The sequence below is a fragment of the Centruroides sculpturatus genome, unplaced genomic scaffold (assembly GCF_000671375.1).
Source record: "Centruroides sculpturatus isolate CEXI.00-Female unplaced genomic scaffold, Cexi_2.0 scaffold450, whole genome shotgun sequence".
Taxonomy (NCBI): Eukaryota; Metazoa; Arthropoda; class Arachnida; order Scorpiones; family Buthidae; genus Centruroides; species Centruroides sculpturatus.
Genome location: NW_019384789.1, coordinates 543848 through 568110, shown reverse-complemented (window position 1 = coordinate 568110; position 24263 = coordinate 543848). Strand labels below are relative to the sequence as shown.

Here is a 24263-nt window from a genome sequence, read left to right as displayed (position 1 = left end):
GGGTTGAATGCAGCATTTAACGCAGCGGTTAGTTTATACATATAAGGGTGTCTCGTTATCTCGTGTCGTCAAAAATTGTGCGCCACTAGCTCAAAATGGTCGCGAATCGTTGCTATCGACAACGGCAAAATGGCATCTCGTAAACGTCTCCTAAACAATACCCGTTGTAATTAATTTAATCTTAATGGTAATTAACGTCTCGAAGATACAGATGACATTGTGTGTCTCCATTTAAGTTTTCTCGGAATTATGAAGCGGCTATACAAATATGGGGTAAAGAAAAATGCCCTTTCTATAAAAATTATTTCGTGTAATTTTAATTATTTAAAGAAAATGAATACATCTCTACATCGTTCCAAAAAGAGAATGCACTATTTAATGTATATTTTTTACAGGATGATGAATAACGAAGATAACTGGACAAGGAGTAACGAACAATCTCATCCTCACCCCCCCGCGGGAAACTTTCTAAAAATCTCTTCTTAGTGTGCATTGCCATGGCATTCACTACTAAAACGCATATAAAAACAAAAAATTGCATCTAAAATAGTACAGTAGAAGCCGTTCTTCCGGTTAAGACTTAATCCCCTCTCTCCCCCCACTGGGAAATTTCGAAAAATCCCTTCGAAGTGTGCATTCTCATGGCATCCCTACCAGAACGCAGATAAAAACAAAATATTGCATCTAAAATAGTACAGTAGAAGCCATTCTTCCTGTTAAGACTTAATCCTCCCCCTCTTTCCACTGTGAGGGAATTTCAAAAAATTCCTTCTTAGTGTGCATTACCATGTCATACCCTACTAAAACGCATATAAAAACAAAAAATTGCATCTAAAATAGTACAGTAGAAGCTGTTCTTCCGGTTAAGACTTAATCCCCTCTCTCCCCCCACTGGGAAATTTCGAAAAATCCCTTCGAAGTGTGCATTCTCATGGCATCCCTACCAGAACGCAGATAAAAACAAAATATTGCATCTAAAATAGTACAGTAAAAGCCATTCTTCCGGTTAAGACTTGATCCTCCCCCCTCTCCCCGCGGGGAAATTTTGAAAAATCCCTTCTTAGTGTGCATTACCATGGCATACCCTACTAAAACGCATATAAAAACAAAAAATTGCATCTAAAATAGTACAGTAGAAGCCGTTCTTCCGGTTAAGACTTAATCCCCTCTCTCCCCCCGTGGGGAAATTTCGAAAAATCCCTTCTTAGTGTGCGTTTTCATGACGTACCCTAACGGTGTACCAAATTTCACCAATTTAGGTTCAGCGGTTTGCTCTGGGCAATGATGAATCAATGAGTGAATGAGTGAGTCAGTCAGGACAAGCAATTTTATATATATAGATTATAATAAATATAAGTAATTAAATAACAGTATAACTAATTTTGAATGTCCAATAACACAATGCAACAGTGAAAAAACTTTTCTCGAAAATGTAGGTGTTCTTTGTGTATTTCGACCTCCTGAATTTGAAAATGATACTCAAAACATCGTATCACCCACAGTTTTTGCACAAATCACATATTTTGCAATAATAATATCATATATAGAAGTAGTACATATATATGGCATACGAATCATGCAGAAGTAGAATATAAGTTTAAAACAACAACATATTGAAATATATACACAGTGAACAGATGCATACAGAGAATATGGTACAAAACATGCACTAATATCATTCATTGCGTGCTTTCTTAGTTGTCATGGCGTGGCCCCTGCTTTTCCTCTTATGGGGAATTTCCGTTTTGTGCTCATGGTGAAGCATCCAGCAGTAGTTGCCCATCATCCGAACATCCCAAGTACCCTGGTATCGTCATCGTTCCATGTCCTTGATATCCTGATGGAATCTTTCAGCCTGTTCCTCACTTACAGCACCCAGGTTTGGAGGAAAAAAGTCAAGGTGTGAATTGTAAAAATTCTCACCTTGACTCATTGAGCATCCGAGCATTTTGAATTTCATCAGCATGTTCTCAACTATGTCGATATATTCTGGGCTACAATTGTTTCCCAGAAAGTTTTGAACCACACACTTAAAAGGCAGTCCAGGCTTCTCGCTCCACGGCATTCATTGAATGAAGGAAGTCTTCATCTAGCATTACTTTCCGAATATCGGGATCAGTGAACATGCCCTCTTTCAACTTAGCATCTGACAGATTGCGGAACTTGTAACATAGATATTTGAAACAGTTCCCACACTTATTTAATGCTTTGACAAACTGCTTCATTATGCCCAATTTGATGTGCAGAGGTGGTAAGAGTATTCTGTCTCTTTCCACTAGAAGGTCACACTTAATATTTTTGTCCCCTGGAACCAATTCCAACCTTCGAGGCCACTGTTTTTGCTCCCAATGTTTGTCACAAGCTCGACTGTCCCATTCACAGATAAAACAGGGGAACTTGGTATATCCTGATTGTTGTCCTAGAAGCATACTCAACACTTTGAAATCACCACACACCATCCAATTGTGATCCTCATAATGAATGATAGTAAGAAGTGCTTTAATATGTTTTCTTCAGGTGCACAGAATGGCCGACAGGTATTGAGGCATTGAGGTGTTTTCAGGTATATTATCATTATTGCAAAATATGCGATTTGTGCAAAAACTGTGGGTGATACGATGTTTGGAGTACCATTTTCAAATTCAGGAGGTCGAAATACATAAAGAACGCCTACATTTTCAAAAAAAGTTTTTATCACCTTACAATTTGTTGCATTGTGTACTGTGAGATTAATCTCTCAATAGTACTACTCAAATATCTCAAGTATTAATCCTAACCAATATCTTAAAACGTATCTAAAAAGTAAAGTAAAATGTTTGTTTGTACTATAACTAATAAATTATCATGTTAGGATGCAAAATGTTTAACACATTGCTTCATGATCACTAAATAATTATTATTATTGTATTTAAATACCATGGACAATTTGCAAGCCATACCATAAACATTACATTTATATGACAAACAACATACCATAGTAAAGAAGATTGCTTTAAAAAAGCAGATAAAAATTTACAATACATAACAAAACAATTTCCTGTAATGAACTGTTACTCACTAAGAAAGTTGAGATTCACTTTCTAAAACTTTTACACATGATTATTTTATACATTTTATCAATTGTATTCATATGGTTAATATTTATTATAGAGAACAACAGTTAATAATGAAAGAATCAAAACATATCATTTTACATAATGTTTTATACCATTCAGATTGAAATTCAATTACCATATTTCTTTGATTCTAAAACACATCAGGAGTTTGGAAAAATTTTTTTTAAGAATTTTTGAGAGGGGAAATTTTAAAATAATCAATTTTATTAATTTTTTTAAAGTAATATATGGTAGCTCAATTTCCATGCTGCATACACAATAAAACTGTGTGTTTTAATCCTGGATATTATTATTTTAAAATATGCATTTTAAATGTTACAAAGGAGTTCAGTTAAGTGCTCATTATCAGTAAAGCTAATTTTAACTGATACATCATTGAACAGTATATTTGAAAGTGCTCGTTATTGATACTTGATGCAGAATGGTCATAATGACTACTAACTTTAGTCCTGTAAATGTATATCTTAAAGTAAATAGTAAGGCTAAAAAGTATATCTTAAAATCAAGGAAATATGATAATTAACATAAAAATTTGGCATAAAGATAAGAGATTGTGCTGCCATCTTGTACTAAAATATTAATAATTAAAAATTAATTTTTCAATTGATAACTTCAACTTCACTTATTGACTGAACTGTATATTTACTTAAAATTAGATTTGTCGCAATCATTGTCAGTTTCAAAACACCAATAAAATTAATTTCAAAAATTTTGTAAAACAACAACTAATTTTGGTAAATTAATAAAATTTTCTTCAGAATTCAAAGTATGCATAAAAATTTTTTGGTTTTGATTCAAACAATAATTTCATGTTATATTACATCTTCAAAATAAAAATATTTTACCATTTAAATACAGTAAACTCTTGTTCTTCAGAGAGAACTAGAAAGATATAATATAGCAATTGCTGCTATTCAAGAAATACATTGGAAATACAGTGGTATATTAGAGGGAGACAAATACCTAATAATTCATAGTGGCTGTGTAAATGGCCATTATGAATTATTGGGAACTGGATTTATGATTAAAAAGTAGCTGCAATATTCTATTCTAAATTATCAATGCATTAATGAAAGGATAACCACCATACGTGTAAAGGGAAGATTTTTTAACATCACAATGATTAGTGTGCATGCACTGACAGAGGAGAAGAGGGAAGAGGTAAAGGATGAATTTTATAGTCAGTTAGAGGAAGTCCTAGGAATAGTACCAAAACATAATGTTAAACTAATACTGGGGAATTGGAATGCTAAGGTAGGAAGAGAAGAAGTGTATCAAGGAGTCATCGGAAGAAATAGCATTCATGAAAATAGTAATGACAATGGTAAACGAGTAGTAGACCTAGCTTCAGGACATAATATGGTGGTTGCAACAACAGTGTTTCCTCATAAAAGAATACATTTAGGTACATGGATTTCACTGGATGGTAATACTGTAAACCAAATAGACCATATACTTATCGATAGAAGGCATACTACTGATATTACAGATGCAAGATCTTACAGAGGGACAGATTGTAGTACAGATCACTACTTGGTGAATAGACAAAAAATATCAATCAAACCAAGAAGTGAAAGGGCAAAAGTGCTATAAGATATGAAGTTGAATCTCTAAAGCAGAAAAATTAAAATTAAATATCAAAAAAGCTTGAACAAAACCTGATGAAGGGAAAGGAAAGAAGACAGAGACCAAGAAACATTTAAGAATGGTGAGAAGATCCAAGATCAAGTGTCATCACAACTGTAGCAGAAGTACTTGGAAGTACTAGAAAAAGGAGGAGAAATAGTTGGTTTGATATGGATTGTAGAGATGCATTAGAAGAAAGAAGAAATGCAAGGTTAAAAATGATTCAAAATGAGTCTGAAAATAATATTGAAGACTCCAAAGAAAAGAGAAGGCTGGCATCTGAATTGTGTAGGAAGAAAAAGAGAATGGCTAAATGCAAAGCTAAAAAAAATGGAAGAAAATAGAAGAACTAATGAAATACGAAAATTCAATATGGAGGTTAGAGAAGAGAAGAAAGGGTTTCAACCAAAAATTGGTTTCTGTAAGGAAAAGGAGAATTAATTGGTGAAATTCTAGATAGATGGGCTGAATATTTTGAAGTACTATTAAACAATGGAGTAGAATCTATAGAGGGTCAAATGGAAACAAAAATAGAAGAAGCCTCAGAGGTAGATTCTGAGGAAGGAGAAGAAGAATGTGAAAATAGGGGATGTGAATATCCAAGACCAATTGAACTGAGATGGGCAATAACAACTCTAAAAAACAACAAGGCTCCTGGGGAGGATGGAATAGTATCAAAAATGATAAAAGCAGGTGATGCGAAATTGGAACGAGAGATAAGTGAACTTGCTAAGAAAATCTGGAAAAGTCAACAGATACAACAAGGTTGGAATAGAAGAATAATATGCCCAATATACAAAAAAGGAGACAAACTAGATTGTGGTAACTACAGAAGAATTACTTTATTGAATGTAGTTTATAAAATTTTTTCAAAAATATTAGTAAAGAGATTAGCAGTATACATGGAAAATATAGTGGGAGATTATCAGTGCTGTTTTAATAACAGATCAAATCTCCACAATAAGGTTAATTCTGGAGAAATGCTACGAGTATAATATTGAGATACACCAACTTTTTATTGACTTTAAAAAAGCTTATGATAGTATTAGAAGAGAAAAAGTTTGGGAGAGTCTCCAGGAATTGGGAATACTTCAAAAACTTATAAATATAACAAAGTTAACTTTAGAGAAGACGGAAGGCAGAGTTAAGATCAAGGGATATAAGTCAAGAGCATTTGCAATAAAGAAAGGACTCAAACAGGGAGATGCACTTTCTACAGTTTTATTTAACTTAGTATTAGAAGTAATAATGAGAAAAGTATATGAGGAAATGGATGTAGATGCAGGAGGAACGATTTTTAAGAAACATTTACAGTGCTTAGCATTTGCAGATGATATAGTTATATTGGGAAGATCTAAAGAGGTAATCGAAGAGGCATTTAAAATAATGGATGAAGTAGCAATAGATAAAGGCCTAACAGTTAATGATGAAAAAACAAAATATATGAAGTTAATTAGAAAAGATTGTCAGAGGCCAAGTGGACAAATTCTACATATAAAGGACCATAAACTTGAACAGGTGAATAAATTTCAATATTTAGGAACTCAGCTAACAGAAAAGAATGAAATTGATGAAGAAATAAAGGCAATAGTGACAACAGGAAATAGAAGCTATTATACTTTAAGACAAATTCTAACATCTAAAGAAATATCAAGATGCAGTAAGATCAGAATATATAAAACTATTATAAGACCAGTAATTATGTATGGCTCTGAAGCTTGGACACTGATAAGTAAGCATGAAGAACAGTTGAGACGATTTGAGAGGAAGATTTTGAGAAGAATATATGGGCCAGTACAAGAGGGAGGAGAGTAGAGAATAAGAAGTAATAAGGAACTTGAAGATTTATATGAAAATTCTGATATTGTGACAGAAATCAAAAGAAGGAGATTTTGATGGATTGGGCATTTGGAAAGAATGGACCCGGAGAGAAAGGTGTATCAAGTGTATAGAGAAAGACCAGAGGGGAGAAGGTTGAGAAGGAGACCACAAAAAAGATGGGATGAGGATGTGGAGGCTGATTTGAGAAGGATGGGTGTGAGCTGCTGGAGAAGGAAGGCTCAAGATAGAGAGGAATGGGTAAAAATCCTGGATGAGACCAAGGTCCTTCAAGGACTATGAGGGCCAGAGAGAAGAAGAAACTTTTGATTATCTGTGCAAACTTAAATCTTGATAAAAATTTACATCAGGAATACAAATATTAGTATTAAAAAAAATCTGTTGTTAAGTCTTGCTATTTTAAATGGTATTGAGCATCGGTACTACTTCCAGGATGTGAAGGCATAAATTAAATAACCTAACAAGTACAGTAAGTGCAGCTGATTCTTGAACAATGCTGTTTTACTTGTGTGTGTACTGTTGTTTTTTAATTTAGTTGCAAAATTGTTTGAAGAAAATATTTTGAATTATTTCCCATCAATAAATCATTAATATCACAAAAATTAATGATGTTTTATGATAATATCTAGCTGGCAACCTGTCATCCTCAGTTAATAATACAAGAAATTAATAGTAAACTGTGAGAAACTAGTTCAATAAATTTTTCTGAATTTTCTGTTTATGTCAAAACTTTTATTCAACTCTGATAACATCTAAAACTTACTAATTAATTAACCTTTCAGCAGTGGGATAGTCAGGTATGGTGCTACCCTAAAGTAGTCTATACTAATATTATAAAGAGGTAATGTTTGTAAGTATGTAAGTAAGTTTGTATACAGCAGGTAATCTCCGAAACTACTCATCCGATTTCAAAAATTCTTTCACCAATATTTAGAATGGAACTTCAGGATGGACATAGACTGTATATTATTCTGTTAAACATTCATATAAATTAAAAGATATAATCCAGGTTAAGGTTTTTATGTCCAACAGATGGCACTACGAGTTCGATGCCCTAAGTTTGCTTTTCTGTAAAAATGAACTAAAGCAGATCATCTATCTATCTATATAAATAAAAATGTAATGTTCGTTTGTCCCTACCGATTCCTTTGAAATTTTGACAACGCTGCATTCGAATATGCACGTGTTTTTATATAATATACGTGTCGAAATTCAACCCCACTGAAGGGAGATGGTTAGGATTAAGGCTTACTGTGAAGAACTTGGCTTCTATTATACTATTTTAGATGCGGGGTTTTGCATTTTTGATTGCGTTTTAATAGGGTACGTCAACAGAATGTACACTAACAAGTAATTTTTCGAGAAATTCCCCCCATGGGGGAAGTGTTATAAATTTATAATAGATACATTTTGAGCCACAACATGTGGCGGGGTCTGCTAGTGGAGAATAAACGTGAAAAATTTTTAAAGTATTTTTTTATGCGTTTTTTTCTCATTATCATTTTGGAAAAAGATTTTGTAAACAGTTATGTCTAGTAAAGAAGTCCTTTTTCATTGTTACATAATTTCTTTTTTATGTGAATTTTTTTTCACAGTAGTTTTTGGCAATACCCCAAAAGAAGTTAACAGATATATCCATCCCTCACTGTTGAGTGGTCAACTTTCATTCTCAAAACATATTTTATTCATTATATATAAATTATTATGTTAAATTTAAAATTAAATTAAAGACTAAAAAGAAAAATTGATTAAATTTCATTTAAAACAGACTTGTGGATTATCCATGCCTCCATTACAGATAATTAACTAGCCTGGATAACCACAAATATACTGTAATTGGTATAATTGGGTAAAAATCTGAATAAATGAAAGTTGGATGATGCAAAGTTGGGTGAATAGCATTGTTAATCTAAAACAGTATTTTCTAACCAAGGTTACACCTGGTAATTCCTACATGCATTATTCTAGTGAAAGACAATTCCTTTCCAGTTGGCCAGATGTAGAGGATTTTGCTTTAAGATTATTGTTTACTAAATTGAATTGCTGACACTAGACATTGAAATTTATAGTTTTATTAGGCTCTTAAAGCTCATAATAAATACCATTCATATCATTAGTGCTGAACACTTATGATATAAATGACATTGTGTGTGTGTGTTGCACGGGATTGACCAATAAAAATTACCAGTAGAATGATACAAACTTTGTTTACAATAAGTTTCAACTTAGGATGATTAGACATCATCTTTTTTTTTTCAAAAAAATTAAAAATTAATCTTTTTACCATATTCTGTATAATGTACAGTTAATATTATAATTTCATAAAACAAATTATATATATTTATGTTGAGCTATTTAGCTCAAATATCTTCAAATAGAATTTAAAATAGCAAAGCTGTAAAAAAAAGTATTGACTTAGTTTAAAGTTTAAAAAAATACTCTTTTAAAAAACTTATTCTAAATTGTTTGATAATAATGCAATTATATATTTTAATATTTTATACTTACTGAACTTGGCTTTTCTTCTATAACAGTACTCTTATACAACCAAACTGGTGTTTCTTTACGTTCTACAGTCTGTTCAATCTGACCTGATGTACTTTCTTTATCACCAAAATTGATAGTTATTCCTTGCTCTTCATTAAGATGATAATTACGATTTCTAGTAGCATCACCACTCCAGCTATCATGGTCTTGTGGTTTATGCAAAGATTTTGTTTTAGGAAGATTACCAGCATCTCTATCAAAAAAAAAAAAAATTTCAAAACATAAGTTAAGAAATATCTTAATTGTATTCATTATATTAAATAATCCATATCCATGAACAATTCAGTTATTAAAATGTTTTGACAACAGACTAAACAAGCTCATTAATTTAATGAGTTTATACAGAAAATGGACACACCTCTTTGTGATCTTTCATAAGACTATTTTTGAATTCTTAGATGATTGTAAGATTAGAGATGAGATAATATTAAAAATATTATACTACTCTTCCATAAAATAGTATTGAAATTTGAAGAAGCAAATGACATTATTGAGTTAAAGAAATACATTAAGTCTAAGGATGTTAAAAGTGTTCTGAGAAGTTGTATCAGAATAGAGGATAATGGATTATTAAATGTTGGACTAGAGAGGTTTGACTATATATAAAACGTTTTATTGCTAATCAAAATGATTTTATTATAGTAAAAAATTATAAATACTTAAACTGCATGCATGTATAATTTTTAAAAAATTTGTTTAATATGTTAAATTATTTTTATATTAAGACTTATGTACCTTTTTATGTCGCTGACATCTGTAGGTTCAGGTTCTAGCAATTCTGGTGCTAATTTAATATCCTCTACTTTCCTTAAAAGATCATAAAGTGGTTCTATTTGATCATTGAATCTTGCTAACAGGAGTCTAGAATCTTGTTTAGGTAAAGCTGTTTGATCTTCATCAACTAATGCATTACAATAACTACATCGAAATTCACCGGTTTCAAAATCAATAAGCTGATCAGCTTCTAAATCAGTAAAAGTTTTTTCACATGATGTACATTTAAATGAAGCACGACTGGTGGAATCTCTTTCTTCTGTTTCTATTTTTCGACGCATATGATCAAGTTTATATTTTACTACATTTACAAATACCTGAAAAATAAAGTTAAATCTTATTAACTTCTAAAATTTGATTTAATATTTTAAAAATAATACTTTAATTTTTAGGAATGTTTGTTTTATTTTCTCTAAAATTTAATGTAATTTAATAAACTATATTTGTCAGCTTATAAGATGCACCTTTGGTCTTATGTTATATAGCATATGTGCAAAACTGAAAAGGTGGCAAGTGAAAAGACTGAAATTGTGGCAAGTCCTTTAAAAAAAACATTGTATAAATAATGCAATGGATGACACTGAAAATCATTTATTGTATGAAAGTTACAATGTATGTGAAGAGAATGATGATTATGATGATGTGGGCTAATGATGATCATGTCATTTACAATCAATTATAAATCTGAAGTCGAATAATACTAAATTAATAATACAGTAGAGTCCTGAAAACTTGGCACTCGATAACCTGGCAGTCCAGATAAAAATTAAAGACTAAAAAGAAAAATTGATTAAATTTCATTTAAAACAGACTTGTGGATTATCCATGCCTCCATTACAGATAATTAACTAGCCTGGATAACCACAAATATACTGTAATTGGTATAATTGGGTAAAAATCTGAATAAATGAAAGTTGGATGATGCAAAGTTGGGTGAATAGCATTGTTAATCTAAAACAGTATTTTCTAACCAAGGTTACACCTGGTAATTCCTACATGCATTATTCTAGTGAAAGACAATTCCTTTCCAGTTGGCCAGATGTAGAGGATTTTGCTTTAAGATTATTGTTTACTAAATTGAATTGCTGACACTAGACATTGAAATTTATAGTTTTATTAGGCTCTTAAAGCTCATAATAAATACCATTCATATCATTAGTGCTGAACACTTATGATATAAATGACATTGTGTGTGTGTGTTGCACGGGATTGACCAATAAAAATTACCAGTAGAATGATACAAACTTTGTTTACAATAAGTTTCAACTTAGGATGATTAGACATCATCTTTTTTTTTTCAAAAAAATTAAAAATTAATCTTTTTACCATATTCTGTATAATGTACAGTTAATATTATAATTTCATAAAACAAATTATATATATTTATGTTGAGCTATTTAGCTCAAATATCTTCAAATAGAATTTAAAATAGCAAAGCTGTAAAAAAAAGTATTGACTTAGTTTAAAGTTTAAAAAAATACTCTTTTAAAAAACTTATTCTAAATTGTTTGATAATAATGCAATTATATATTTTAATATTTTATACTTACTGAACTTGGCTTTTCTTCTATAACAGTACTCTTATACAACCAAACTGGTGTTTCTTTACGTTCTACAGTCTGTTCAATCTGACCTGATGTACTTTCTTTATCACCAAAATTGATAGTTATTCCTTGTTCTTCATTAAGATGATAATTACGATTTCTAGTAGCATCACCACTCCAGCTATCATGGTCTTGTGGTTTATGCAAAGATTTTGTTTTAGGAAGATTACCAGCATCTCTATCAAAAAAAAAAAATTTCAAAACATAAGTTAAGAAATATCTTAATTGTATTCATTATATTAAATAATCCATATCCATGAACAATTCAGTTATTAAAATGTTTTGACAACAGACTAAACAAGCTCATTAATTTAATGAGTTTATACAGAAAATGGACACACCTCTTTGTGATCTTTCATAAGACTATTTTTGAATTCTTAGATGATTGTAAGATTAGAGATGAGATAATATTAAAAATATTATACTACTCTTCCATAAAATAGTATTGAAATTTGAAGAAGCAAATGACATTATTGAGTTAAAGAAATACATTAAGTCTAAGGATGTTAAAAGTGTTCTGAGAAGTTGTATCAGAATAGAGGATAATGGATTATTGAATGTTGGACTAGAGAGGTTTGACTATATATAAAACGTTTTATTGCTAATCAAAATGATTTTATTATAGTAAAAAATTATAAATACTTAAACTGCATGCATGTATAATTTTTAAAAAATTTGTTTAATATGTTAAATTATTTTTATATTAAGACTTATGTACCTTTTTATGTCGCTGACATCTGTAGGTTCAGGTTCTAGCAATTCTGGTGCTAATTTAATATCCTCTACTTTCCTTAAAAGATCATAAAGTGGTTCTATTTGATCATTGAATCTTGCTAACAGGAGTCTAGAATCTTGTTTAGGTAAAGCTGTTTGATCTTCATCAACTAATGCATTACAATAACTACATCGAAATTCACCGGTTTCAAAATCAATAAGCTGATCAGCTTCTAAATCAGTAAAAGTTTTTTCACATGATGTACATTTAAATGAAGCACGACTGGTGGAATCTCTTTCTTCTGTTTCTATTTTTCGACGCATATGATCAAGTTTATATTTTACTACATTTACAAATACCTGAAAAATAAAGTTAAATCTTATTAACTTCTAAAATTTGATTTAATATTTTAAAAATAATACTTTAATTTTTAGGAATGTTTGTTTTATTTTCTCTAAAATTTAATGTAATTTAATAAACTATATTTGTCAGCTTATAAGATGCACCTTTGGTCTTATGTTATATAGCATATGTGCAAAACTGAAAAGGTGGCAAGTGAAAAGACTGAAATTGTGGCAAGTCCTTTAAAAAAAACATTGTATAAATAATGCAATGGATGACACTGAAAATCATTTATTGTATGAAAGTTACAATGTATGTGAAGAGAATGATGATTATGATGATGTGGGCTAATGATGATCATGTCATTTACAATCAATTATAAATCTGAAGTCGAATAATACTAAATTAATAATACAGTAGAGTCCTGAAAACTTGGCACTCGATAACCTGGCAGTCCGGATAACTCTGCCACACCCTGGCAGGGCAAAAAAACCCTTAGTTAATTAATTTTCATTATAGACAGCTTTATGCCTCAAAGTATTTTTATGAGGTCTGTCTTATCAGGTAAATTACTGTACACAGTAGATTCATTAATTTTCATTTCCATGTAGTAAAGGCTCTATGCCTTCATAAATATATACTTTTCCTTTGTTTAAGGGTATTTGGGCAGTTTATTTTCTGTTGTATTCTCAAGCAAACAATACATACAAGTACAGTACAGTATTTTCTGAAGAAACACATACTTATTTTTTTTAACCCCATTCCCGATAATCCGGCATTTTCACAAACTTGGCCACCCTTCGATCCACATTAGGCCGAGTTTTCGGGACTCTATTGTAGTAATAATACTATATCCTTCTTTATTAGCTTTTGGATTTTTTAAAATTCAATTTTAATTTCAATTGTATTAACAAAATAAATTTCTTTTAAAAAGTTTTTTTCTTAAATTTATCATTCTAAAATTAGTGTTTCTTTTCCATATGTGTTTTATAAATCAGCAAATATACCAATCTTAATATTCTTACAATTTTTCAATAATGTTATGGCAAGTAAATAATAAATTAAAACAATTGTTATACAAATTTAAGGCTAATTGAAATTTCTGCATTCAAAGTTAAATGTTCAATATGATGAGAGGAAGTCTCAAAAAATGTTTAATCAAAAATAAATAGGTTAACTCAGGGGTCCCCAACCCTATGCCCGCAGGCACCATAGCGCCCGCCGACCGTTTTACATGTGCCCGCCGCTGTGCGACCACGATAAAAATATTTCAGTTTTCAATAAAATGCTATGTAAAAGTTTTCTTATTTTTAATGATTATCCACACAAAAGTAGAAATGACATCCAACACAGATAAAAGAACAAAGCGAAATGCGACTGATCTCTTTTTTCCCTTTTGCTAAATCTTCTCCAACCTATTACCCATACCTAAAATGAAATAAACCATTCCATTTTTATGGTTGTTGTGACAACAAAGACATTTGTCTCATGAGAGCTAGACAGTAGTGTGGTTTGTGCTGTGAGGTAAATGTTCATTCGAGGTATCTACTTTATTACTTATTCATAATTATATGCTTATATTTTTTGTATACTGTGTTTCCTCTTTCGTTGTTTTTAAATACTTCCTTATTTTTACCCCAAAATGAGTGGATCAAGTAAAAGACAACAGACCTATAATTTTAATACTGAATGGGAGGATTTATATTGCTTCGTCAATTTAAAAGACAAATGTATTTGTTTGTTGTGTGGAAATAGCGTCGCGGTGCCGAAAAAACATAACGTTGAACGTCATTTCCTGACAATTCATGCTAGTTTTAATACGAACTATCCACTTAAATCTGAAATAAGAAAGAAGAAAATAGATCAACTAAAATCAAATCTGTTCGCTCAACAGTCAGTTTTCACTAGGCCTGCGTTAAGATCTAAAAATGCTACTATTGCTTCTTTAAAAATTTCTCACATACTCGCAAAGAAGAAAAAGCCTTTCCAGGATGGTGAGTTGTTAAAAGAAGCATTTCTTACTGGCGCCGATTGCTTATTTGAGGGATTTTCCAACAAACGTGAGATCATGTCAGCAATACAAGACTTACAGTTGTCAGATAACACCGTTACAAGAAGAATACAAGCCATTTCAAAGGATATGCAAACTCAGTTAAAGAGTGATTTGGAAATATGTGAGTGGTTCTCACTTCAATTTGACGAGTCTACCGACATATCAGACACAGCACAGTTAGCAGTTATGGTGAGAATGGTATTTAGTGACTTTACTGTAAAAGAAGATCTACTAAAAATATTACCCATGAAAGGACGAACAACAGGTGAGGATATCTATAAAATATTTATAACATATGCAAAGTCGATAGATATGCCTCTCCAGAAGTTGTCTGCGATAACCACTGACGGAGCACCAGCAATGGTTGGTAATGTCAATGGATTTATTGCCCTCTGCATAAAAGATAAATCATTTCCAAATTTTATGTCGTATCACTGTATTATCCACCAGGAAGTTTTGTGTGGTAAAATACTACCCTTCGGACACGTCATGAAAATAATTACAAAAATAGTCAACTTAATTCGCGCAGCTCCTTTGCAACACCGCCTTTTCAAGGCCCTATTAGAAAATCCTGAAGATCCTGATCTCATTCTGCATACTGAAGTACGTTGGCTCAGTAAAGGCAAAGTTCTTGCTAGATTTGTAAATTTAATTGAAGAAATAAAAAATTATCTCAATGCCAAACACCAAAATTTTTTTGAACTAACAGACCCTCGTTGGCTAGCGGATTTGGCTTTTTTCACAGACATAATGGAAAAACTGAATTATTTAAACTTAGAGCTGCAAGGAAAGGACAAACATATAGCTACAATGATAGGGTCTATAAACTCATTTAAAGCTAAACTGGTTTTGTGGATATCACATCTGAAGATGAAGTCCCTTGTGCATTTCCCAAATATGAAAAAAATAATAGGCGATGGTGAAATTGACTTATCAACATTTGTTATCAACCTTCAGTTACTTCAAGACCAGTTTGAAAAGCGCTTTCAACAATTTAATATCATTGAGCCAATTGTCACCTTTTTTGTCAATCCTTTTACTTACCAAGTAAATGTAACTGAACTAGCTACATATATTTCAGAGCTTGTTCAAGTAAGGACAGAAGAACTGGAGATAGAAATTTTGGATCTTCAGAACGACATTGTCCTAAAATCCTTTATATCAGATGAGAATTTCTGGAATATAGTTGAAAGAAACAAATTTCCATCCTTGAAAAGAGCAGCATATAAAATAAAGTCATTTTTCGGTTCCACATACTTGTGTGAATCATTGTTTTCGACAATGAATATCATAAAATCAAAGTACAGATCACGACTTACAGATGAACACCTTGACGATTGCTTACGAGCAGGAATATCATCATATTCTCCTAATTACGAAGCAATGGCCAATGAAATGCAATGCCAAAAATCACATTGACTTTGAGATTTATATTTTTTATAAAGAATTTTTATACTTTGTAGATTTTGTATGCATTGTTTAATAATTACATATTTTACACAAGAATATTAATAATTTTTATATGTTAAATTACATTTTTTGAATTAAATGTTTTTCTTTTTTTCTTGTACATTATGTGTATGTATTATTAACTATGCCCAACTATAAATTTACCTTGAAAAAAATAAATGGTGCCCGCCTTCTGATCGGTATTCTAGAATGTGCTCTTAGGTACAAAAAGGTTGGGGACCCCTGGGTTAACTCTTAAATTTCTATGGCAATTGTCTAAATTTAACACTGATAGATTCTTCAGGATTGAACTAACAGAATTCTCTGTTAGTTCGATCCTGAAGAAGGTCTGTTAATCTGACCGAAAACGTTCAATAAGTTTTTAAAATAGACTGCATTTTAAAGGTATGGTGGAGTTTATTAATTGATTATAGTAATGCAGTTAGAGATATGATTGCATTAATAATTTCAAAATAAACTTTCAAGTAAAAGATATCATATTATTTCAAATTTAAGATATATCCCACTTTTAAGAGAGATTTTCAGAAAAAAGAAACTATTGATAATTAAAAAGTAAAACCAATAATGTATTTAATTTAAAGCATAATTCATAAAAAATATAAAATAAACAAGAAATACTACAAAATTTCATTAAATAATACAACTTTGATAATCAGAATAATGATTTCAGTGGTAACGTGAATCACTAAAACTTGAATTTCTATTGTCATATATTATCCATGCAACTTTTCCTTATCAGATATCTTCAGTATTAATATGTAGTCAATATTTTAAAACTGAGGTTATCTAACAATGATATATTAATACATAACTAATATTCAATGTCATTGTTAACAGTCTAACAGAAAATGCATATACAAAAACTTATTTAAATTATTATTAAAAAGCTTCTTAACCTTTCAGCAGTGGGTTAGTCAGGTATAGTGCTATCCCTATGTAGTGGGTTTTCTTCTCGTCAAATTTGTGTCATACGTTTTTATGTATTACACCGCTGTGTTCACCTTGCTACCCCGATTCAATCAATATATCATTTAGTAAATTCCGTTAAATATTTCGCTAGTTTTAATGACCGTTACTTGCCGACTTTTGGCCATCGTATTAGGCCATTCGCTCTGTTTTCTTGTTGGTCTTTAGTAAGGGTTAGTCTGTTTATCGTATTAAACTTTCGTGTAAATTGGGTCAGTACTTTTCGAATTATCGCGCTGAAAAGGCACAAAGGGTGAAGAGTCATCGTTTTCTCCATGTGGCTGCTGATCCCCTTCCTGACCCTAATTCGGTCGTTTGCATCACTCGCCACTCCGTTACTTTTGAGTTCTTTCCGACAAGCGTTTTCGCTGGTTTTGGTTCATTTTGCCCTTTCTGGTGGCGCTTTCGGTCTTGCTATTTCTCGGATCTTTCACTCATCCCCTAACTGACACTAATCCGGCCATTTCCGCTTGCGTTTGCTAGTAGGGGTACCGTTTGTTTTATCATCTTCTTTTCTCCTGAGCATCTGCTTTTATGGATCCGGAGGTTCAACAACCGCAAACGGACTCCTCTGAAAAATAGCAGGATTAGTACAAGCTTGAGAAAAGGGAGGATCAAAGAAAATTGCTAGCACGTTGTAATCGTTGTCCATCAGAAATCTAATTGTGGTGAAAAAACACCTTTCCTTAGCCTGGGCCAACATCAAAGCAGACGACTACATTCCCGTCATCTGCTGCTATAACTGTTGTGGATTTAACCATCATGCCAGTGATTGCCCAAACACCCAGCAGTGCAGCCACTGTGCCAAGCAACATCGTTACACAGAGTGTCACCATCTGGAAAAGACCCCATGCTGTACAAACTGCAAGAAGGCCAACGCGGATCAGCCAATCGATATGAAGTTCAGAACTGATCACAATGCCTTTGACCCAATCTGTCCTATAACAACAAGAATCAAATACAACACGGCGAGCCGAACAAACTATGGCTTCTAGCCAGCATTCAGTAATCACACAGTCTTCCAGTCAACTGAGAATCCTGCAAATCAATCTACAAAGAGGTAAGGCTCCATCATCCCTCCTTATTAAGACCGCTGAGGATCTCGATGTAGACATTATTGTCATTCAAGAGCCATATCTTTTCAAAAGTCATCTCTCACATTTTGGCAGCTGGGCTACTATTCCCCCCAAAAGCTTTAATCCTGGCACCAAGACTGCAATCCTAATCAGGAATACCAACATAACTGTCCAATTCTTGCCTCAGCTGTCCACCAACTACGTCACTACTGGGTCAATTTATACCCAAAACAACGTCTTCTTCATTTCTTCGATTTACTGCTCTCCTTTTGAGTGCATAGAGCTTCTCCTCGATGACCTTGATCGGATCAGCAACACCATGGCGGACCGGCCATGGATCATTTGTGGGGATGCCAATGCGAAATCATTCCTCTGGCATAGTCCTAGGAAGAATCCCCGTGGCTTCCTTCTGCTCGAACTAATAGCAGCTCTTCATCTTACTTCATGCAACTCTAGTCCCCTCCCTACCTTCTTTTCGCCAAGGGGCGAAAGCTGGGTGGATGTCACCCTGGCTAACACTCCCATGGCTCCCATGATCAGTCACTGTTCTACTATCATGACTCCAGTGTGAGTGACCACAGGTACATTGTGACACATCTCAATATCAACGTGAACAACAGCAGGCCTTCCGAAAAGGGATACTGTACCCAGTGGCCACTTTTCCAAGAGCTGATGAAGACCAACTGGACTATTGATACTCCTATCACGAATATGACAACCACTGAACTTGACAACTGTGTTTCTCAACTCAACAGGGCCATCCTCCACAGCCACAAAATGGCAAGCAAAAGCACAGGTAACAAGAAGTCTATGGCCCCCTGGTAAAACAATGAATTAGCGAGCCATCGCCTGGAGGTTCAAAGGCTTCGTAACCTGTATCGCTGACAGACAGACATGGACGCTAGAGTGGCCCACAAGGCCCGATACATCGAGAAATTCAACTCATACAAAACTCTGATCAACCATAAGCGCCACCAGGCGTGGAGAAAATTCTGCAGCAGCTCAACACACCCTGGTGTGAGCCTTACTATATCGCCTTTAAGAAGAAGGGTAAGGCAAACACACCCGTGGCGGTCATGACCAGCGATGGCACCTTCACAAATACTCTCCCAGAAACTATGAGGAAGCTTTTCAGTTATCATTTCCCTGAAGACACCGAAGACACGGATAGTGAATTTCACCACAATACTCGCTCAGGCTTCAGAGACCCGCCTGACGAGCAGGAGGATCCCCCATTTACTTTTAACGACGTTGCCCACGCAATTAATCTTGTCAAAATCAAAAAAGCACCAGGAATCGATCGGATCACGGGGAAAAATGGTAAAGGAAACCTTCGCTGCTATCCCAACTACTTTTGTCACTATTTTTAACCGCTGCTTCTCGCTGGGTTCTTTCCCGAGCCAATGCAAGATTGCCTCCATTAAGTTCATTAATAAGCACCCAGGTGACACCCCCACTCATCCTAAGGACTACAGACCTATCAGCCTCCTTCCCATCCTGGGGAAGGTCCTTGACAAGCTGATAAACTGCAGGATCCTTCGCCACCTTAGAACTAACAACCACCTTAGTTCGCACCAACATGGTTTCACCCCTGGTAAGTCGACCGTCTTTCTACCATAGTTGAGCACATACAAAATGCTAAAGAAGAAGGTAAGCACACTCTGCTTATCTCTATCTGCTTATCGACTTTCAGGGCGCTTTCGACAATTTATGGTGGCCTTCTATCCTTTGGCAGCTCTGGACTTATCATTGCCCATGGAATCATTTCTCAATCTGCAGTAGCTTCCTGGAGGATCGCCAGGCGGGTATGTACTCTGCCACATACAACTAGGTTCATCGTGTCACCAAAGGCTGCCCCCAGGGCTCCATCTCGGGCCCTGGCCTATGGACTATTGTGCACAACGATCTTCTAACTACCCTCAATGGCTTGAATGATGCCCTCTTCCAAGGATACGCTGATGACACTATCATCCTGGTTTCCAACCAAAACAGTGGTAATCTCCCCGTCCTCAGTAACAACATCCTCAGCAAAGTGGTGGACTGGAGCAACCGCATGAAGCTCCCCATAAACTTTAGTAAATGTTCGTACATCATCTTCTCTAAGCTGGTTCATTGCTGGTGTCCCTGGCAATGAGGCTGCGGACTTGCTTGCAAAGCAGGCTGCCAGTTCCGGCCTCATCTACTCTTACAGCAAGATCCCCAGGTCTAAAGTTAAGTCCTGGGCTTACGACCAGGCCCTCAAACTGTGGCAACGTGAATGGGACAACAGCATTACAGGGAGAACAACTTATGAATTTATCCTGAACATTGGTGATAGGTTAAAGTGGACTTTCTTCACCCCGAACTACCAACTGACACAACTAATCACCGGGCATGGCTGTTTCAATGCATACCTGAAGAGATTTAACATCAAATCTATCGACACCTGCCCGTGTGATAACTCATCTATACATGACACCAGGCACCTTCTCTGGGATTGCAAGTTCTACAAGCAACAACAGATAAGGCTGATGGACGAGGTACTCAAGAATAATTACAGCTGGCCCTGCTCATATAGCAAGTTGCTTAAGGACCGAAACATCTACAGTGCCATTATCGCCTTTCTAAGATCAACTGCAGCCCTTGACCCTCCTACTACTCATCAAGGGACTAGCACCAATAAGTGGGCTCTGTCCCATGCTGAAGGCTTTCTGTGTATAAATACCCCGTAGCTGGTTTCTTCTGTACTAAGTATTCCTGTTTATGTATATTGGTTATATTGCATTTCGAGTGTATCTCGTGTAACAACTGTAATTTTGTATGCATGTAGCTCTGTAGATAACCTTAACTTAAGTTTTCTTCTTGTACCTTCTCCCCAATTATCTGTACTGTTTGCCTGGTCTGCTCCTGCAGCCTGGCCCCATTTTCATCACAGGCGAATATGTAACGAATGTATACCTAATCTTTTCCTCCGCAATTACCTCTGTATTGTGTTGGCTTTGTCATCTGTACACCTGTATTTGTTAACTCCTCTCCGCGGCAATGTCATGTCACGGTTACAGTTTAATGTATTTGTATATCCCTACTTTCTTATATTGTACATCTGTCCTCGCATATTTCTGTTCCATGGTGCTTACACCACAGCCTATGTACTGCTCTTGGTCACACCATTTTATACTTGTATTTATAATTCCAGGTTATGCAACTTTCTACAGTGTGTTGCATCTCTATGGTACTCCACATATCCTCACCTTATATATCCTCTGTATGGTTATTGTATCATCCGGTAACCAGTGTATCCTCTACTGTTCAATTCTACGTCCCACTGTAACTCATGACCCCCCCCTTCATTTCCTAACTTCTCTTCCCACCTTCATCCTCTTTGGCCTCTGCCACTAACCACTTTCCCTTCCGTCTAAGACCTTCTCACTTCATTTCATCCCCTTAGAGGAAATACCTTTGAGTAACACCTCCTATATACTTTCCATAATAATAATATCCCTATGTAGTGGAGAATAAACATAGGAAATTTTTAAAGTATTTTCCCACGCATTTTCTCTCATTACCGTTTTGGAAAAAGATTTTGTAAACAGTTATGTCTATTAAAGAAAAGTCTTGTTTTATTATTACATAATTTCTTTATGTAAATTTTTTTTTGTGGTAGTTTTTGGTGATATCTGCAAAATTTTGTGGATATCGCCAAAAACTACCATGGAAAAAAAAACTATCACTACGATGAATATATCCACAAAAAATTTTGCAAATATATCCGTCATTCACCAGTGCCATACAATTGCCCTTGACGGATATATCCGTCGGTCACTGCTGAGTGGTTATAATAATTATACAATCAATAAATAATATACCAGTGGTTCCCAACCTATTCTAATAACAAAATCTTTTAGACATTAATTAAAAAAAATGTTATGAAATTATGAAACCGGACAATTTATGATGATTATAAATGAAATAATAAACCAAAAAGAAATTTATGTAAAAAAAAGATTCATAATTCAAACTGGTAATTAATGTGAAGGATTAATTTTTGCAGATAAATCAATGGATATGGTGGGTGCTCAACTAGTGAAATTGCACAATTTTCTTTCAAACTATTAAATAAACACTCAAGTATTCAAACATTGCTTCTCTCTGGGCAATACATTCTTCAAAGGAAATGAACTCTTTAGTTTTCGATTACACAAGAAAATCAACTACAGTAGTACCTCAGGATATGAACACTTCAGCATACAAAATTTTCAAGATACGACATGAAATTCAAACATATTTTTGCTCCATGGTACGAACAAAAACTCACCATATGATGTTACATTAGTTTGCAGCACCACGTGTTCCTTCATGTGTTCCATTTGTCTGGTCTCAGTCCAAGTGTTTGCTTTGTCATGAAAGGATATCGCTCGATAAAGAAAATCTCGAGGTATTAACAGAAAGTGACTGATTTTATTGAAAAGAAACATCTCGAAAAGGTTCACACTAGCCGTATTGCTGCTCAGTTTAATGACATTTGCCTAAGTCATTTTAGAAACATTTTAAAAAGTAGGCAAAGCCAAAATTCTTTGAATAGATATTTTACCAAGTGACCTCTATCCAGTGAAAGTGCTGGTGGAAGTGAAGGAAAGAAAGCAAAAAGCAGTAAATAAAAAATTTAAAAAAATATATAAACAGAAAAAATAAAAAAAAATTAGTTCTAAGTTATTTTTAAGTTATTGTTACATTATATCATGTAAGTTAAGTTTTAGTATCATTTCCCTTCTCCCTCTCCTCCGCCACCTCCACCATCGTCTATCCTCAAAGATAAAGTGCAAATAAAACTACATTTTTTTTTATCAATTATTATTCTACTATGGTTATTTATATATTTACAACTACAAAATGCATTTTTCAGTGTTTTCCTTACTATAGTTATTTTTATTTTCAATGTACTACTTAGCTTTAATTTGAGTGTGTTTTTCATGTTGGAACGGATTATTTGGTTTTACATGTAATCATATGGGGAAAAATGATTCACCTTACGACATTTTCATGATACGATCTCAGTTTAGGAACAGATTAATTTCATATCCTGAGGTACTACTGTATAAGATACAATTTTCCTACCCTTAGACTCAATGGATTTTATTTTCATTTATGGATTTAATGTGAGCCATGCAGTGTCTATGCACAGGACCTCTTTTACTATTAAAGATTAATAAATTTTTTCATGCATATTTTAAAATATAAATTAAAACTCAAAAATTAATTTTATTGCAGAATCTCAAACTTTATCAGCAGAACCCTATGGTTCTAACAGAACACAAATTGGAAACTGCTGATATATCACATTCCCTTGATTCTAAGACACATTTTCCGCCTAAAACAGAAATATATCTTACATTCACAGTCCAAAACAATTAGCGAGAACATCACTTGGTACATTATGCACTAATAATAGATGTCTCAGCTATACTGCTTAACTGACATATTAAGTTTAATATATTTTTTGGCTTATTTTAGAAATAACTTTACAACATTATTTGGTTTAAATAAAGTTGTAAAATTATTTCTAAAATAAGCAAAAAAAAAAAAAAATATACAGGTAATCCCCGTATAACACAGCATTTCTATAGCATGGATTCACTCTAACATGGTTTGAGAATTGGGTAAAACCCTCATACAACATGAAATGTAATAAATTTTCACATACTTAAGTACTAATAGTTTGTGAAAATTATTATTTTTGTGAACTGTTAGTACTGTACTTAAGTATGTAAATTTTCTTTTCCGCCTTCTGTTGATACATGTAATCCTTCTCAAAACTTGTTTCAGTGTTGCCAGATCTCAACGCTTCTGATTTTGTGTTGCCAGATGTTTTCCCTTATTCCATACTTGCCTTATTCTTCATAAGTGCTTAGCACCATATAAGGAAATTTATAAAGATCTTTTAGCTAAAAGCAAGCAATCTAAAATAACATCTTTTGCAAAAGGTAGAGCATGGATCTGAAATAATGCAGAAAAATGCTCAAAGGATAAGATATCTTGCCAAAAAGAAAATGCCCTCGGTTAATAGTGCTTAGTGGTGACGAAGAAAACATTGTTTAATTTATATCAATATGTATAGTTTAAGAAAATTTAATAAAGATATTTATCTTAATTATGAAA

General features: G+C 33.5%; 3 protein-coding genes across 3 annotated transcripts in view; 2 read left to right on the top strand and 1 right to left on the bottom strand.

The window, feature by feature from the left end:
• Positions 1-24263, bottom strand: part of LOC111629300 (general transcription factor IIE subunit 1-like) — a 34286-nt gene that overhangs the window by 2150 nt on the left and 7873 nt on the right. Inside the window, exons 3-4 of the mRNA XM_023373185.1 lie at positions 12225-12580; positions 11453-11684 (exon numbers count right to left, since the gene is read on the bottom strand). Coding sequence (XP_023228953.1) covers positions 11453-11684; positions 12225-12580 — 588 coding nt within the window. The remainder of the gene's footprint in view (positions 1-11452; positions 11685-12224; positions 12581-24263) is intronic.
• Positions 4205-4715, top strand: LOC111629293 (craniofacial development protein 2-like). The gene has a single exon (XM_023373177.1). It carries the CDS (start codon positions 4236-4238, stop codon positions 4707-4709), a length of 474 nt encoding a protein of 157 aa, XP_023228945.1. The 5' UTR covers positions 4205-4235; the 3' UTR covers positions 4710-4715.
• On the top strand, positions 5227-5738 carry LOC111629292. The gene has a single exon (XM_023373176.1). It carries the CDS (start codon positions 5261-5263, stop codon positions 5735-5737), a length of 477 nt encoding a protein of 158 aa, XP_023228944.1. The 5' UTR covers positions 5227-5260; the 3' UTR covers position 5738.